General features: G+C 37.4%; 1 protein-coding gene across 2 annotated transcripts in view; it reads left to right on the top strand.

Annotated features, from left to right (window-relative positions):
- Nucleotides 1-11078, top strand: part of LOC121397239 (high affinity immunoglobulin gamma Fc receptor I-like) — a 22311-nt gene extending 11233 nt beyond the window's left edge. The window contains exons 6-12 of one of the 2 annotated variants that reach the window (XM_041573704.1): nt 18-299; nt 4526-4654; nt 6235-6259; nt 7232-7320; nt 8298-8366; nt 9805-9836; nt 10587-11074. In XM_041573704.1, the coding sequence (XP_041429638.1) occupies nt 18-299; nt 4526-4654; nt 6235-6259; nt 7232-7320; nt 8298-8366; nt 9805-9836; nt 10587-10721 (761 nt within the window). In that variant the 3' untranslated portion in view covers nt 10722-11074. Of the gene's footprint in view, nt 1-17; nt 300-4525; nt 4655-6234; nt 6260-7231; nt 7321-8297; nt 8367-9804; nt 9837-10586 lie in introns of both variants that reach the window. The other variant, XM_041573705.1, reaches the window with a different exon arrangement.
- The last annotated feature ends 7243 nt before the right edge of the window (nt 11079-18321 follow it).

Genomic DNA, 18321 nt, shown 5'->3' with positions numbered 1-18321 from the left:
TTTTTATTATTCTACAGATTTGATCAGTACCCCACAAATAACAGTGATCCCAGATCAGGTGACAGAAGGAGATCACATGAACATAACATGTGACACAAAGCTCAGCCCACACAGAGAGACTACAGAGCTACAGTTTGTTTTCTACAGAAATGGGCACAATGTGCAGGGATTCAGTTTATCCAACCAATATGGAGTCCCCTCAGCTGAGCTGGAGGATTCTGGGAATTATACTTGTGAGGTACAAACTCCAACCGGCAGTGTGAGGAAGAGGAGCCTTGTGTTGCATATGGATATCCAAGGTCAGCTGCCGTGTTTTTCTGTTTCTACTCTTATTAAAAAAGATCACTCATTGGTATTTCATGTTTGGAAATACATGGTGCGAAGTGTTGGTTTTGTACTCTATGGGAAGAGAAACAGATTCAATAAGGGGCACATTTACTAAGCTCAAGTGAAGGATTCGAAGTAAAAAAACTCCAAATTTTCTTCGACCATCAAATAGGCTATTTCGACCTTCGACTATGACTTCGATTCGAACTAAAAATCGTTTGACTATTCGACCATTCGATAGTCGAATTACTGTCTCCTTCCTTCGATCGATGGATTAAAATCCTTCGAATTGTTCGATTCGAAGGATTTCATCGTTCGATCGAACAATTTTTTACCTCGAGGGTGAAATTCGAGTGTTAATTAACCCTCGCTATTCAACCCTTAGTAAATGTGACCCTAATTGTTGGTATATTTTACCAAGTAGTAACTACAATTATAAATTATAATTAATGCTTTTAGACTGAACTATTTAAATATCAATTTAAATGGTATTAATAACTCAAATAACTCAACTAATGATGAGTGAATTTTTAGCCAGCCATGGATTTGCGCAACAAAAATATCGCAGAGACAAACAACGTTGGCAAATAAAAAATTCCCATTTACTTTATGCATTTTGATAAAAAAAGGCTCCGGGACAAAAATAGTAGCCACAAAAAAAAACGGCCATTGACTTTAAAGTATTTGGAGCGAGAAAAATGGCTGCCCACAAAAAAAAAAGTTGGCACCTATTGGCTTCAAATTTAGTTTTGCTAATTTTTTGGTGATACGGGACACATTTGCTCATTACTAATATGTTCAGTAATGCTGCTGAGCTATTTTGAACTCTAACACTCATGGAGGTCTATTTATCACCATTCTCATTTAAGTGGTTTTAGAGTTTTTGAAACCACAAATAATTTAATTTTCTTTATAACCACGAATGTCATGTACTTTATTGAAATATCTGAATATAAAAAGCACAAATGAAAAACACTGAACAATGTGCTAAACAATTTAAAAATCTCAAAAATGTCAATTACTACTGAACAAAGATAAGAAAACCTCTAAAAGTCTTGGCTTGTTCTTTATTCTTGTTGTTCCCAGTATACATCTCATTATCCCCATCTGTATTTTATTATCCAATCGTGACCCTTTATAGGCCTGCCCCTGACCTCTGCCCAGTGTTTGGCCATTAAGCTGTTGCCGTGATCTTGCCTCTGGTTCCCTGTATTTTATGATCCTGTTCCGAGTTCCAAGTTTTTTTGACCCCCTCTGGTGTTTGTCCTGTTCCAGTTTTTACCTTGTTCCTATACCCATGTTTCCCTCCTAGCCTTGCTTTTGGATTCCCCCGTTCTGACACCTGGAGTGTCCCTCGACTTTGTTTGTCTGCCGTCTACCTCAACTCTTTGGTCTGATTCTGGTTTTCTATGAATTACAAGTCTGTATATTCATTGTGAGCACCTTTATTTGTGTAATAACTTCCTCGAGTTTATTTAAGTCTTTGTTCACCATTATCATGGATTGTGACCTCCGTACTGCTGTGTATGGTTACACCCTGAGTTACCCAGTCTTTAGGCTCCCAACTTCCTGGTACTCCATGAAGTTTCCCCAGGGAAGACGTGACTATAGGCCCATTAAGTAATGAATATGGTAAAATGCTCAATCAAACTCATTAGGATAAATTCACACGTATCAGCCTTAATAAATATGTATGTTCACTGAAAACAGTTGAAGACATTTCTGAAAAATTTACTATGAAAAACTGCTAAAAATTATTTTGGATTCCCAAGTCCTATCTTTAACATAGTCAGGCACAAGTATAAACAGGAGTATTATTTAAAAAACAAGCAACGGCAATGTATAGTTTCAATAGACCAGTGATGAGCAAGTTGTCTAAATATTTGCAAAATTCATTGAAGTCAATGGGAGTCAACATTTTTTACGCACACTGATTTTTTACACGCACAACATTGTTTTCTCAATCCAAATGCATAAACGTAAATAAATTTTTTTATCTTTTAGCAACTGTATCTCCAAATGCATTAAAGTCAATGGGTGTTATTTCTTATGGTGAAATTTTTTTTGTCTCTGCCACATTTTTGTGGCGGCAAATTTTCCACAGTAAATTTTTGCTGCAGTTTTTTAAAAAAAATTGTAGATGACGAACTGCAAATCCATTCCACACAAAAATTAGAGCGCTCACCTGCTACTCCATAGACCTTTTCAGGTGTCTGGTGCTAAACAGCATATAAGGCCCCCTGCGAAGAGCCAGCACAGTTACAACAAAGTCCAAAATAGCTGCAGCACACAAGTCCGTTTTGGTAATGCAAATAGTGACTTTTATTGGCTCATTGCAGACTTCAAAACATGGCACATTTTGGGCCACACAGCGCCCTTTCTCAAGCCTGAACTCACATTCAAAGTGTTGTGTTAAAAAGACAAATTGAGGGGAGTGGTGTGATAAAACAGTGGGAGGGATTATGAAGACATCCAATTAAAAATTGGTTAAAATATATCCACATTTGTAAATCATTTACAGATCATGCGATCCAATGTGCTCCAATTTAGCCATGAGCAATAGTCCAAAAAATGTCCATAATTCAAACACCTTGTGCAAATCCATGTATCTTAATAAAATATCGAATTAGACAGTGTGAATATTTTTAAAAAATACAATATTCGAAAAAAATTTTTTTGATAAAAATGGAAAAATACAGCAATCTGAAACCTCTACCGCATCAGATACCCGTTCTTTCACAACATTTCGGGTTATGCAGATCATGTACTGGTACTGGTCTTCAGATTGTTCTTTGTTCAATGGCCTTAAAAAAGAGAATATCTTAAGTGATCATAAATATAGAGACATTCAATAAGTCTGCATACCTACTGATAAATAAACATTGCTAGTGTATAGTCCTTATTCAGACCCCTTGGCCATACTGTGTCTAGTCTGTGGATCCATTACATTTCTAGTTTGTGTAAAGATAGTAATCTGTTACTTCCCCTCCTGGGTATCGGAACTGTGTCGATTACTTGATATTTTAATTGACTCACAGTGTGACCGGATTTTTGAAAAAGTGCGGGTACGGGTAGTTTGCCTGTACGAATCGTTGATTTATGCTTAGATATACGATCTTTGATTTTCTGTGTTGTTTCCCCCACATATAATAGGCCACAAGGACACTTCAATAAATACACCATAAATGACGATTGACACGTGAAATAATGTTTGATATTGTATTGTTTGCCAGAGTGTGGGTGATGAAATGTGCTCCCTTTTATTACTGAATTACACTGGCAGCAATGAAGGCAGGGAAAAGTGCCAAATTTGGGATTTTGTAAGAAAGGTCCCCTCTGGGGCTTCCGACTGCCCACATCAGCTTTACTAGCCGATCCTTTTCGATTTTTAGCCCTTTTACATTGGCGGTAAATTAAAGCTTTGAACATCCGGAAGACGGGACTGCAAAATGTGCCAGTGTTTGTGAATAATCGTACCAATCTGTCTACTAGCTGTATTGTAACGACTAACAAACTGCAAATCCATGGCTGGCGAACAATCTGCTCATCATTATATGTGACGTGTGGAGTTCTATACTGTTTCAGGGTGTAATTGTATATTCTACCCTTGAAGTTGATATAATGGTAGACAAATAGGATCCATTTATAGCAAGTGTAAATAGACAAAGAGCTAAAACCTAGACAAGAATTAGGTGTGTTAAGTATCAAACTTAGTAGACTTGTGTTCCTCAAACTCAACTACAAAAGGACCTAAAGATTTAAACGGGTCAAGGGATGAAATTCCTCTTTCCCCTGTCTATACAGTATGTTGCTATGATTCCAGGGGCACATTCTATGGGTTATGTGAGGGTATTTATATTATCTGCACCTACTTATGTACATTTGTGATCTGTGCCTCTTGAAAACTGGAGCACATGACCAGAAGTGATGGGACAGATGTTGGCAGAGGATGGATTGGCCTGGATTGTTGATGATAGAGGGTTGCATGGTGGCCTTGAGTATGTGACCCAGATGTAATCTTTAGATCTTATCCCAAAAGCAGAGTAAACTAATTGTGCATATAAAGTGGTAGATATTTTTTGATTATCATATTATTGAATTACTTTAATGATCATCCAAGATTTTGTTTAAATGAAGATTTGCTCTTATCAGGCTTGAGTCTTATTTCCCACCATGACTAATGATGAATTCCTTGCAGGGGGAAGCTGGAGATCTTTGGTGGCAGGAATTGTTGGAACATTGTTAATTCTACTTATAGTCGGTGCAATCGTTAAGACTAGAACCAAACTTACATCATGTCTTATCTGTCAACGGCAGCCAATGAGCGGTAACTGTTGTTAAAATGTCATACTGTATATGGGTATCATAACTTCATGTGCTTCTGGGGAAAAAAATGTCCATTTTGAACAATTAAATGTGATATGTCTATGAAGATTTTAATTCAACCAGGTCATGTTATATCTAATATAAGTGATTCTAGAGCAACTGGACTTGCTGAGTAATCAATGAAGACGGTTCACTACTCCTCCAAGCAGCTTCTCCAGTTCAACTGACTGGGGTGGGAAGTCTTGTGTTATGCAAATCCTAGAAACAGGTGTTACTTGTGAGAGTTGCATGAATGGGTGTGTGAAGTGCCGAGAACTTCCCACACCAGTCAGTTCAGAACTGAAGAAGCTGCTCGGATGAGTAGTGAAACGTCTTCAACGATTACTCAACAAGTCCAGTTGTTTTAGAATTACTTATATGAGATAATTAAATGTGATGTGTCAACTCACATCCAACGCTAGATTTATAGGGATCTGCTGTTTTAAAAAACATGACAATAATAAAGAGTGTGTGATTCAGTGAGTTCAATGAATTTGCAGAAAACCCCTTTTTGTTGATTGTTTTAGTTATAAAAAAATATCGTATTTTTAAGGTGTTTATTTTCTGGAAATAAATTCCCTTCATTTGACAACTTTCTGCTTCATCAGAGCATTTGAGAGAGAAAGTGAGAAAACAGTTAAAGACTAGTGATGGGCGAATTTATTTGCCAGGCGCGAATTTGCGGCCGCCAGCGAATAAATTTGCGAAATGCCCGCGAAAAATTGCATCAAAAATTTGTCAGCGTCAAAAAAAATTTTTTCCGAAAAAATGGACGTCAAAAACGAGACGCCGGCGCGATTTCGCAAATTTGTAAGCTTGAGACACAGGCAGCAGCTAAGGAGGGAGTTGGAGGGAGTAAGGGTAAAATCAAAGCAATCCTCTGTCCATATTTCAAAATAGGAAAAAACAGAGTGTAGATTTTTTATAAGTCAAAATTGTAGGCTGATACATTTTCAACACAAGTCCTATTTATTATGCTCATGCCTAAAGGGGAACTTCACAAAAAAACATAACTTAAGCTTTTTGAAAAGCAAACATAATGTCAAGCAACTTTGCAATATACATTAATTAAAAAAATATGCAGATGTTTCATGATTTTTAATGGTTTGGAACACTATCCAAAGCCTAGCCCCCTGCTTTCCTGCTGAGCTGTCTGACTACTTTGCCGAGCTGTCTGACTACTGTTACTTTGTATCAACAGCTATCTGTCCTCAGCCTGCCTCCTCCAAACCCCACAATTCCCTGCACATGTGATTTCAATAAGGAAACAAACATCCCAGTGCAATGCATTGTGGGATATGTAGTTCCTGCATGCTGTCTGTAAACTGTGGAGTTTTTATAATCTGTAACATCAGTGTTTAGTCTCTCCTTCCCTGCCAGGATTTCAAATGATGCAGAAAGAGAAGAAATGTTAAACAGCTGGATTTCAGCATAGAAAAAGCAGGTTTATTAAACAATTTGGGTGCATTTTAAGAGCAATTAGAATTCCCACTTATTGTAATTACATCTTTCTAAACTGTTTTTTTTAAATTATTATTTCAGATAAGGACATCGTTAGAACAATTGGGTGAGTTATAATATTTTATTCCCTTTAAGTTCATCTCTCTTAATCACTTGTCGTTCATCAGAGAAGTCTCGTTCCCAGTGCAGTTACTGAGAGCGTCCATTGGAGGGGGTACCATTGTCAGGGCTAGTGATGGGAGAATTTGCGCCGTTTCGCTGAAAAATTTGCGAATTGTGTGCAAAATTCGTGTAACGGCAAAAAATTTGTGAAACGGCTCCGGCGTAACGTTTTTTTGACGCCGGCGTCCGTTTTTTGTTGGCGAAAATGCGTCCAAAAAACTGACGTTTTCTCCAGCAAATTTTCGCGCCGGTTTAGCGAATTTATTTGCCAGCGGCGAATCGCGCAAATTTGCAGCGAATTCGCGCCTGGCGAATAAATTCGCCCATCACTAGTCAGGGCCCTAAAAATAATATATATTGTTCACTATATCACTAGGGACTCCTGGTATTTGAGCTTGTAAACAGTTACTCCCTGAGTTTTAGAATTTTGTAGAAAGAAGCAAAAAATTTATGATAACAAATTTTGCATTTTAGGTGATTTGTTTTGCTGAAAAATTTGATTCATCCTTAATATCTGTGAAAAGATTTTTGCTTGATTTGCTTAATATAAAAACGTTTTTATTTTATGATTTAAGGAATAAATGTAGTTCAACTCCCACCTGAGCTTCTTTAGGTTGGGGGGGATATATATGTATTTATATATATGTGCAATTTTTCTTAATCCAAATGCGGAGCGTTCTTTCTTTTGTTTGCCCAAGTGCATTAAAGTCAATTGTTTTTTTTTCTTATTTTTTGTCGCAGCAAAAATTTTGCCACATAAAAGAGATGAGACAGACAGACACTGCTTTCTATGGCAAGATCAATTACAAATAACTTTATAATAAAAACAAAAAACAGTAGGAAGAGTGTACATGTCCTTTAATATGTGTCATTTTTTGTGGTCAGTTGCATGAAATTGGATATTTGTAAATTGCAGGAGTGAACCCAAACACGCCAGCGGAGAAAAAAGCAATGTGAGCCTGACAATGACACAATCGAATGATTATCGGATGGACTGCAACAGTTGTAAGGAAATAATAATAATAATATCCATATTTCAAGTTCATAGTGTATACTCTAGTTTCCACTGTCTAGAGACAGAAGGAGCCCAAAGGGAACTAATAGAAAACTGGAACAGGGCAGAAGGGCTGCAGTACTGGAGAAACTGGAGCAGATATTGTTCCTGCTGAACTATACAGGGTGATACCCAAGATTAGGGGGCTGTTCCTGCAGAATTGTGCTTAGTACAGGGAATACCTATGCTGTCATAGTTTTATGGGATCTCTCTGTACAGACTATGAGCAAACGTAGAGGGCTGTTCCTGCTGAATTGTGCTTAGTACAGGGAATACCTATGCTGCCATGGTTTTATGGGATCTCTCTGTACAGACTATGAGCAAATTTAGGGGACTGTTCCTGCTGAATTGTGCTTAGTACAGGGGAATACCTATGCTGCCATAGTTTTATGAGATCTCTCTGTAAAGACTATGAACAAACTTAGGGGACTGTTCCTGCTGAATTGTGCTTAGTACAGGGGAATACCTATGCTGCCATAGTTTTATGGGATCTCTCTGTACAGACTATGAGCAAACTTAGGGACTGTTCCTGCTGAATTGTGCTTAGTACAGGGAATACCTATGGTGCCATAGTTTTATGGGATCTCTATGCACTCTAATTAAAAAATTGAGGGGGGTGTCATGCAGAATTATGCATAGTACAGGGGAATTAGTAAGATGGTGTTTTTTTAAAGTGTTAATTTACTCTGTACAGTTCCTACTATTGGCACACACTCCCTATGATTTCATGACATGTCTCCTTGGAATTTTTGGTATGCCCCAGTAATTGTCTAAGGATTGTAAAAGCACAAGAAGCCCATAGCTAGAGAGATCAGTGGAAAGTACAGCAAGTCAGTAGCACCTTCACAGAGGCTGGGGGAGACTACAAGAGGAACACTTATTATGTGAATATGTTCAAATGTTCTCACACATGTTCCTCTTTCTGCAGCTGCCAGTGGTTTAGCAATGTCACATGATGACAACTACGCCTGTATTGATATGAATCATGTCCTGAAAGGTGAGATTTACTGTTGTATCTGCCTGGTGTAGGAGTCAGCATCCCACCAAGTCCTACATTCATAGAAAATGTATTATGTTTTTATTAAACCGCTTATACATGAGGGAGGCTTCACATCACTACTTGAGAGTTCCTTGTAAACTCTAAGGGGCAGATTTACTAAAGGGGCGAAGTGGCTAATACTAGCGTCAATTCACTAACATGACCACCTGCAGGGACATCACCAATTTACTAATGGGCGCAGGCAACAATTCGCTAGTGTTTATCGGTCATAGGCACTCTATCAGCACAAATTTTTTTCTAGTAACCGGTTTTCTCCATACATTTGCTAACATATAGAACAATAACTATACAGTGGGCTCATGTGTAGGACTTTATAACAACTCGATTGTCTTTATTAAGGTTCCCTGGACATGATTTTTAAAAAGTGTACTTTGTAAGTATTTGCAGCAACATTTAACATAAAGACATCCATACAACTTTAAATGTCCAACCCTATGCAAATTGACCTGAGGGCAAGATCACTAGCGAAGTTTCAATAGGCAGAAATGAATGGTAGCGCATCCTCACTATCACATGCTCGCATTGCCGATGTACCGCTAGCGAAAAGTCGCCAGCATTCGATTCCCAGGATGAAACTCTGCATAATAGTGAATTAGCGTTGTCTGAGCTAATTTTCAACTGGCCAAGTGTTATGCTTGGTGTGAATCGGACGCTGGCGAATTTTTGCCGGTTAGTAAATCTGCCCCTAATTCTATCAGAGTGAGGACCAGGCCTGTCACCTGAAAGATCAATAAGTATCAATTGGCTTTGGCATATGTCCTCTTCTGGTTAAGGAATTTATCCCATAAAGCTCTTTCATCTTGAAAAACATTCCAGCCACAGTCTTCTATGCATGTAACATTCAGTATTGAATTAGCAGTGTCCATGGACCTCCTCCTCCTCATTATATGTATTCATGATATGTAGTGATGGGGCAAATTTATCCCGTTTCGCTGAAAAATTCGTGAATTTCCCACAAAATTCGTGAAACGGCAAAAAATTTGCGAAAAATCGTGAAATAGGAAAGTTACTGAAAAAATTGTGAAATTGGAACGTTTTCACAAAAAATAGTAAGATTGGGACGTTTTCATTCAAAAATAGTGAAATTCGAAGGTTTTCACAAAAAAATTGTGAAATTCGATGGTTTTCACTAAAAAATCGTGAAATTTGAAGGATTTCACAAAAAAACATGAAATTTAAAGGATTTCACTCAAAAATAGTGAAATTTGAAGGTTTTCACAAAAAAATCATGAAAATCGGAAATTGATGCCGGCAAATTTTCACAGGAGATTCCCGAATTTATTCACTGACGGCAAAATGCTGGAATTCCCGCAAATATGTGCCAGGCGAATTTATTCGCCAATCACTAATGTTATATATTTCTTATTGTTTTTAGTGCTATCCACTCCAGCATCCAGCCTGGAACATGTAAGTAACACTTAATAAATTCATGTAAGGTTCATACCTTATTTAGCATAGAGGGATGCTAGAGCAATTGTACATTGCAGAATAAATGAGAAAGAAAACTGAGACTGAGATGCAATATGAGGAGTATGGCAGGTAACAGTTCAATACATAATGGGGCAGATTTATTAAGGTTTGAGTTGTTTTTTCCACTAATCTTCAAGTTTTTGAGTTGTATTTTTTGGTCAAAACTCACATTTTTGGGTTAAAAAAAAAATTATTATACCTCGACCATGGAAATAGCTATAATCCAAAAATACACCATTTAAAACCTGTCTAGGTTATGTAGGAGTCAATGGCAGAGGTCCCTTGAACCATTTGAAGATGTTAACAGTCTGTCAGATGTTTGAGTTTTTTTCAGAGGGTTTAGTCCCTTAAACTTAATTTTTGAGTTTTTCGAATTTTCGAGTTGCGGGACTCAGACTCTCAGAACCGGGTTTTTGCCATGCAAGTTTTTTCTTAAATAAGATAGCATCCAAGTTTCCAGGTCATTCAAGTTCATTCAAGGTAAAAGAAAAAAAAAACTCTAACACTTGACCTTTGATAAATAACCCCTATATGTTGTATTTTATATAAATAGATCTAGGAGACTTGATGTTATTGGATAACTGTATAAAAATTGCTTTTATTTTAATTCAATGGATATCAAATTAAATATTTTGCTTAAAAAAGTTGCTCCAGATGTTGACACCATTTTATTTGCGATAAATCTAGGATAAAGTATCAGTAATGTATGCAGTTCTAAAGGGAGACAACAGAAGTGAGGTCATTGGCTCATCCAACATGGAGGATACGCCCAACGCCACCATATATCAGAACTTCATGACCAGTCAGCTTCAAATAAAGTGACGATGCCCTGCAATTGATGGAGATGTTTGAAAGAGCAGTTGAAGGATCTTTTAGAAAACCAACTTTGAGGATATCAATCCTGGTAGAAGTAGTTTAATAAAATAAAAACCCTTAAACATTATATTACATTGTATGATAACAAAATTCCCCATTCTACCCAGAAATCATATCTTGTTTGTTTAACTGTAAAAAGTTGTGATGAGGGATGGACATGACTGTACCATTTATAGTAATAATAACATTGCTAATGTCTGGAGATATTTTGCAACACTGCACAATACATTTTATTTAAAAAAATAAAAAAATAAAAAATAAATAAATAAAAAAAAAGAATAAAAACTAAATGTGGAATTCAAACACTGAATTAAGTGGTGGTCATGTTTTTGGGTGCACCTGAAAAGGTCATTGTAGTATTAATGGGTCATTGGGATTTTTGCTTTTTTGTGTACATTCTGGTCTATGAGAATGGCAGGGGACCTTTTTACACATAAAGTGGATCACCGTACCAGAGGCCTCCCCTTCAGACTAGAAGAAAAGAACTTTCATTTGAAGCAACGTAGGGGGTTCTTCACAGTCAGAACAGTGAGGTTGTGGAATGCTCTGCCGGTTGATGTTGTGATGCTGATTCAGTTAATGCCTTTAAGAATGGCTTGGATGATTTTTTGGACAGACATAATATCAAAGGCTATTGTGATACTAAGCTCTATAGTTAGTATAGATATGGGTATATAGAATTTAATTAAAATTAGGGAGGGGTGTATGCATGGATGCTGGGTTTTCATTTGGAGGGGTTGAACTTGATGGACTTTGTCTTTTTTCAACCCAATTTAAATTTAACTATGTAATATGAGATTTATGAGATAAAGTATTTAGTGGGAATCCTTAAAGAAAGCATGTGTTTTCTCTGAAAACCAGATAATGCAAAGTTTTGCCACTCTGTACTCCAAATATCAATTTACACAATGGTATAGTATATTTTTGCAGAACAAAAGCTGGCTCTCGCACACCCAATGTAAGATGCGAAGTCTGGTGCTCAGTGGTAGAGGTTCGGCCACCTCACAATTGAATCAATAAAGAAGAAATCCACGGCACACAGGCTGCTGCAAGCAAGGCACGTTTAATGCGGAAGTGAGCAACGTTTCGGGTCATGCTCCTTTGTCAAGCCTGACATTTTAGTATATTTTTGCAACATTTTGTTTATAAAGGCTAAAAAAGGCTATGCCCAGATCAGGGTAGTTAGAAGAGCAGTCAGAAGCTCCAATAGATAGAGAAATCTTTGGAGTGTGGGAACACTATGAGTTTCATCTAGTGCTGGATACTGTTCCCCAAAGTAGTGAGTACTACTGTACCTCAGTGTTGTTGTGACCACTGTAAGAAAGTACTTGAAACATTTAATGATTTATGAAACTGTATCTTCAAAGTGAAAACCAGCAAAAGAGGTTGTGTAACATCTGCCCAATAAATAATTTCATTTTTTTAAACAACCATTGCAAATAAGTTCCACGTGTGATGTCAACCCTGATGGACCCATGACATTCCAGTCCGATCCTGCCCAAATTTAGTGAACACTGTCAAATAATAATGGGAAAAGAGGGAAAAAATGGAATCTCCACCCCAAATCAGTTGATGCAAATACAGTAGTGTATGCAATATTTACACTAGACTGGGATCTAGATATAGGAGCAATTGTAGTTCCCCTGAGGCAAGTGAATTAATAGTCTCTTCTGACTGTTGAAAATGAGGTTCATTCACGTATATCCACTTCAAAATCAGAAAACAAATTCCATTTGTTAGTTTGAATAGGTATATTGATACAAAGATTGATACAATTGATACAGAATTGGTTGTGGCACTCTTCCAGTAAATACTGCAGATACATTAAATACTGTCGTTTCAAGGAAGGGCTGGACACCTTTTTAGCAAGTGAGATAATAAAAAGTTATCGAAATTAACTGAAGTTGATTCAGGGACAGGTCCGATTGCCATTTTGGAATTGCAAAGGATTCTATTGCCCTCTAAGGCAAATTGGAGAGGTTTTATTTAGACAATGGGCACATTTCACTAATACAGAAAGTTGAATTTTATGTATGTGTGTTTTTCTTTTCCCAGTGCCATCTACTATGTAACAAATGCCGTCAACATATGAACTATAGCTTTTCTGTAATGTAATACAGGTAAGGGACCTGTTTTCCAGAATGCTCGGGACTTGGGGTTTTCCAGATAAAGGATCTTTCCGTCAGTTGGATCTTTGTACCTTAAGTCTACTAGAAAATTATTAAATAAACCCAATAGGCTGGTTTTGCTTCCAATAAGGATTAATTATATCTTAGTTTGGATCAAGTACAAGTTTCTGTTTTATTATTATAGAGAAAAAGAAAATCCTTTTTAAATATTTGTATTAATTGGATAAAAAGGAGTCTAAGGGAGACAGCCTTTCCATAATTCAGAGCTTTCTGGATAACAGGTTTCCGGATAACGGGTCCCATACCCGTATATGTATCATGCATATATACATATAATGTGAATCATTAACAAGCTGTTTTATCTCTATAGCGCATGCAATATTATTGGTATTGGATTTATAAGATTGGCACAATATAAGGTCTATCATACATATCGGCATATATATATATATATATATACAGGTATGGGACCTGTAATCCAGAATGCTTGGGACCTGGGGCTTTCTGGATAATGGATCTTCCTGTAATTTGGATCTTCATACCTTAAGTCTACTAGAAAATCATATAAACATGAAATAAACCCAATAGGCTGGATTTGCTTCCAATAAGGATTAATTATATCTCAGCTGGGATCAAGTACAAGCGACTGTTGTTTATTACACTGAAAAAGGAAATTGTTATAATAAATTTGGATTATTTTTTATAATGAAGTCTATGAGAGACATTTCTGTAATTCGGAGCTTTCTGGACAACAGGTTTCCGGATAACGGATCCCTTACCCGTATATGTATCATGCATATATACATATAATGTGAATCATTAACAGGCTGTTTTATCTGTATAGCGCATGCAATATTATTGGTATTGGATTTATAAGATTGGTACAATATAAATTCTATCATACATAGCATTAATATATAGCCATAATCCACCATAAACCCAGCCTTAATAATCCTTAGTGATATCAGTTGCAGGAATCAGTATGTAATGTACAAAATACACCCACATTTATCAACAAAAACTTTCTTAATGAAACATGATTGTAATCTGATCAGATTTAACAAAGAGTTTATCAATAAAAAAAAAACATTTGTTGATCTGCTGATGTCCAGGTGCAAGATCAGTAGTTCCAATAAGTGATGTGGATTCCCCCCAAGAAAACAAAATTTAGAGATGAGTCTAATCTCCCTCTGTCACTGGATGTTCCCTAGTAGTGATGGGCGGATTTATTCGCCAGGCACAAATTCGCGGGAAATTTGGCAGTTTTGAATTTGGCGCGAAAATTCGCCCGCGTAGAAAGATTTTTCAATAAACAATGCCCATCCAAGCAGATGCCCATTGATTTTAATGGGTGACGGCGTCAACTTTGATGTCTGTGCCTATTTTGACGCAGACGAAAATCGCCATTTCGCAAATTTCTCGCAAAATTTGTGACACAGCGAAACGGGACAAATTCGCCCATCACCTTTCCCTAGTACCATGTTGTGTCTTTATGACACACAGTCTGGATACATTTTAGACAATAACAATATCAGTCTCAGGAGATTCAGCCTGGTGTCTGCCTAGAAACAAGAGTCCTGAAGTGAATGTGAGATCTCAAGGGCTGAACCCAATATTTTCGGCAAGTCAACTCAATGTTTAAACACAACAGAAGTCTATAAGAATCTTTCTGAATTTGTACAAATCATTTCATCCATTTCTATAAAAAAAATAAAGTAAGATACTAAATCTTCTCAACTGTGTCAGTATTCCAGAAAGCAAACCCAGTTCAAAATGCGTGAGGTTGATTTTAAGACATGGGAGAAAGAGATACGAATAGTTTGCTAAGGCAGATCTTACCTAGAGTTGCCACCTTATACAAAAAAATTTTACCGGCGGCTGGGGGGCGGGGCCTCAAATGGGCGGGTGTGATGTCAAAGGGGGCGTTGCGTGCCGTCAAAAGGGGCGGGCCACGCAACTGAGACCCGAGGACGCTAGAAGAGGCTAAAGAAAAGGTCAGTTACAGGGGATTGGGGGCAGGCCAAGGGCTCCTTTTGATTGTATTACAAATTTACCAGCAGCTACATTGCCGGTAAATTTGTAATACCGGCCCCGGCCTTGGCAGGTATTTTACCGGCTAGGCCGGTAAAATACCGGCCGGGTGGCAACCCTAATCTTACCCTGTATCTGGATATGTAACATGTTGCTCCTCTTCCTCACACTGCCGGTTGGAGTTTGTACCTCACAGGTATAATTCCCAGAATCCTCCAGCTGAGCTGAGGGGACTCCATATTGGTTGGATAAACTGAATCCCTGCACATTGTGCCCATTTCTGTAGAAAACAAACTGTAGCTCTGTAGTCTCTCTGTGTGGGCTGAGCTTTGTGTCACATGTTATGGTCATGTGATCTCCTTCTGTCACTGGATTCAGGTTATCTCTGCAATAAATAAAACCTGAAATGACCCTATGTTCTATTTCATTCCATGGCTGTCCCAGCATTTCATGACACTGTAGTCTGTGACATTCTAGCTGTATTTTTTGTAACAAAAATTGTAACAATGGTTTCCTTTGAGCACAATTAAAACAAATCAGCTTGGACTTCTCCAACTGTAATTCTTAACTTAACCAATAGATGGTGCTGCTTTTAAATTTTTACTGAATGATAGTTTATATTTATGATTTTATGTATTGAGATTTTGAGAAATTGCTTTCCAGTTTTCATTTAGGTTTTATGGTATTTTTTTGTGTGGCTGTGATAGGGAGGGTCTGTTTAAAATTTTTAATTTATTGAATCTCTCACAATATATGATGACCCTCTCTCCATTTTTTATGATGTCACTTCCTCTGGGGCTCAGCTGAATGACATCACATCCATCCAATGGGAAGGATTTAGCCATTTTGATTTTCTCTCCCACCTATTTCAAATGATATAATGAGAATGTCTGAGAGTCTACAGAATTCCACCACCCTTGAGAAAGTCGGGACATGACAAAACGCGTTGGGAGCATATTTTATGGCCTTTTCTGACAAACTATTATTCTCTACGAAATTGTAAGTGCAATATAACTTCATTTGAATAAAGGCGCTGATACAATTTTACACAATGGGAGCCTGCCCCTTCCTCTATGTTTATCTACTGTACAATAAATAACACATGAAATATTCAAATAAACCAAATTAGTTTTTATGACAAATCGGTCTCTGAATTCCCATAGCTAGATTTTATTCCCTTTATTATAGGGAAATAATGCATTTAAGGCATTTTAAAAATGACCCTTTTTCAAAACTGGGTACATGAATAGGGGTTGGGATAAACTTATTTTTGCCATTGTTTTAATTACATAGTAACATTACAGTTCAGAGTTTCAGATTTTCCAGATTTTATGAATATTGGGCTCCAGTTTGGGGAGAAGAAAATCACAGGTCTCACAGCAGCTCCTACAGACACAGAGTTTAGTTTAATTTTTATTAATTCAGCAGTTAATGCTGAATACTTGATATCAAGTAGTGATGCTCGAATTTCTCCCGTTCGCTGGAAAATTTGTGAATTTCCCGCAGAATTTGCAAAACGGGGAAAAACTCACGAAAAATCGGAAAGTTTGTGGAAAAATTAAAAATTTGAACGTTTTCACGAAAAAAGTCATGAAATTCTAAAGTTCTCACGGAAAAACAGTGCAATTCGAATGTTTTTACCAAAAAATCTAGCAATTCGAACATTTTCACTAAAAATTTGAGCAATTCGAACGTTTACATGATAAAATCGATCAACTCTAACATTTCACTAAAATCTAGCAATTCAAACATTTTCACTAAAAAATCTAGCAATTTCGAACGTTTTCACAAAAAAATTGAGCAATACAAATGTTTTCAGGAAAAAATAGTGAAAACCGGAAATTGATGCTGGCGAATTTTCACCAGCAAATTTTTCACTGTGGCGATACGCAAAAATTCGCCGCAAATTCTTGCCAGGCGAATTTATTCGCCCATCACTGATATCAAGTAATCCACAGTAATGTGAAGTGAAAATGCAGTAAAATTACCAAAATCATATAAATTAAATGATTGGATGCTTCACACTTGTGCTATTCATAATGGGCACTAAACAAATGCAATATATGCAATGTGCAAATAGGTCAGCTGCATCACATTCATCCTCGGTCCTACACTATTTCTTTAGGAAATTTTCCATTGTTAAAACTCCTAAATGGTTGTCCGTTTTATTAATTAACTGTAATGCCATTGGCTATTTTAAATATAATGCAATTTATGATCGCACAATCTTCGGTTTGAGGCCGGGTGCATTGGCACACCATAAGTAATACCCAAGTTGCACACAATTAACTCCATGCAAGTTGCTGCTGATAGTACTTAGCAAGATGCTGAATTAGAATGATTTTCTAGTAGGCTTAAGGTATGAAGATTAGTGATGGGCGAATTTGCGCCGTTTCGGTTCGCTGAAAAATTTGCGAATTTCGCAAATGGCGAATAATTCGCGAAACGGCGCCGGCGTCTTGTTTTTGACGCCGGCGCCCGTTTATGACGCCGGCGTCCGTTTTTTCGAAACAAAAAATTTTGACTCCGGCGAATTTTTTCCGTGAATTTTTGCGGGCGTTTCACGAATTTATTTGCTGGTGGCGAATCGCGCAAATTCTCCACGAATTTGCACCTGGCGAATAAATTCGCCCATCACTAATGAATATCCCAATTACAGAAATATCCATTATTTGGAAAACACCAGGTCCCGAGCATTCTGTATAACAGGTCCCATACCTGTATTATCGTATATATTTTACCTTGGCCCTGCAATGATCAGCAGCGGTTTCCTGTGGTTCACAGCTCAGTCAGTGTCAAGGTAATATTTCAAAAATAGAATTTTATTCACAGGAAACTGACAGACAGACAGACACTGTGGTCACCTCGCTGCTATGTGAGAAAATATTAATTGGGTAATTGTTTAGACAAATGAGCAGACCTTATAGTGTATGGCCATATTTAGACAAACAGTTGAACTGTATGTACTGTATGTGTGTGTTTTTCTTTCCCTAGTGCCGTCCACTATTTGTGTAACAAATGTGTCTTTCCTACATTTTATTATATGTACATATTATGTGTATCATTAAAGATCCGTGCTATCTCTATATAGCATGCAATATTATTGATATTGGATTTATAAGATTGGCACAATATCATGTCTATCATACATATCACCATATATTTATATATATATCCATGAGAAGCACAGCATGATCCACCATAAATCCTGGCAATTACATGATTCTTAGCTGTTTCAGTTGCAGGAATCACAATGCCTTGTGCAGTGCCGGGCCAAGTCGGGGCCAGGCACCATAGGCAACCCACCAGAGTACACCCCCATCGTCCACGCAGAGGAAGCGCGAGTGTGCATGCGCAGAAGAGCCTAGGCAGCGAGAGTGGAATAA

This window comes from Xenopus laevis, chromosome 8L (genome assembly GCF_017654675.1).
Source record: "Xenopus laevis strain J_2021 chromosome 8L, Xenopus_laevis_v10.1, whole genome shotgun sequence".
Classification (NCBI taxonomy): Eukaryota; Metazoa; Chordata; class Amphibia; order Anura; family Pipidae; genus Xenopus; species Xenopus laevis.
This window is presented reverse-complemented; position numbering and strand designations above follow the sequence as displayed.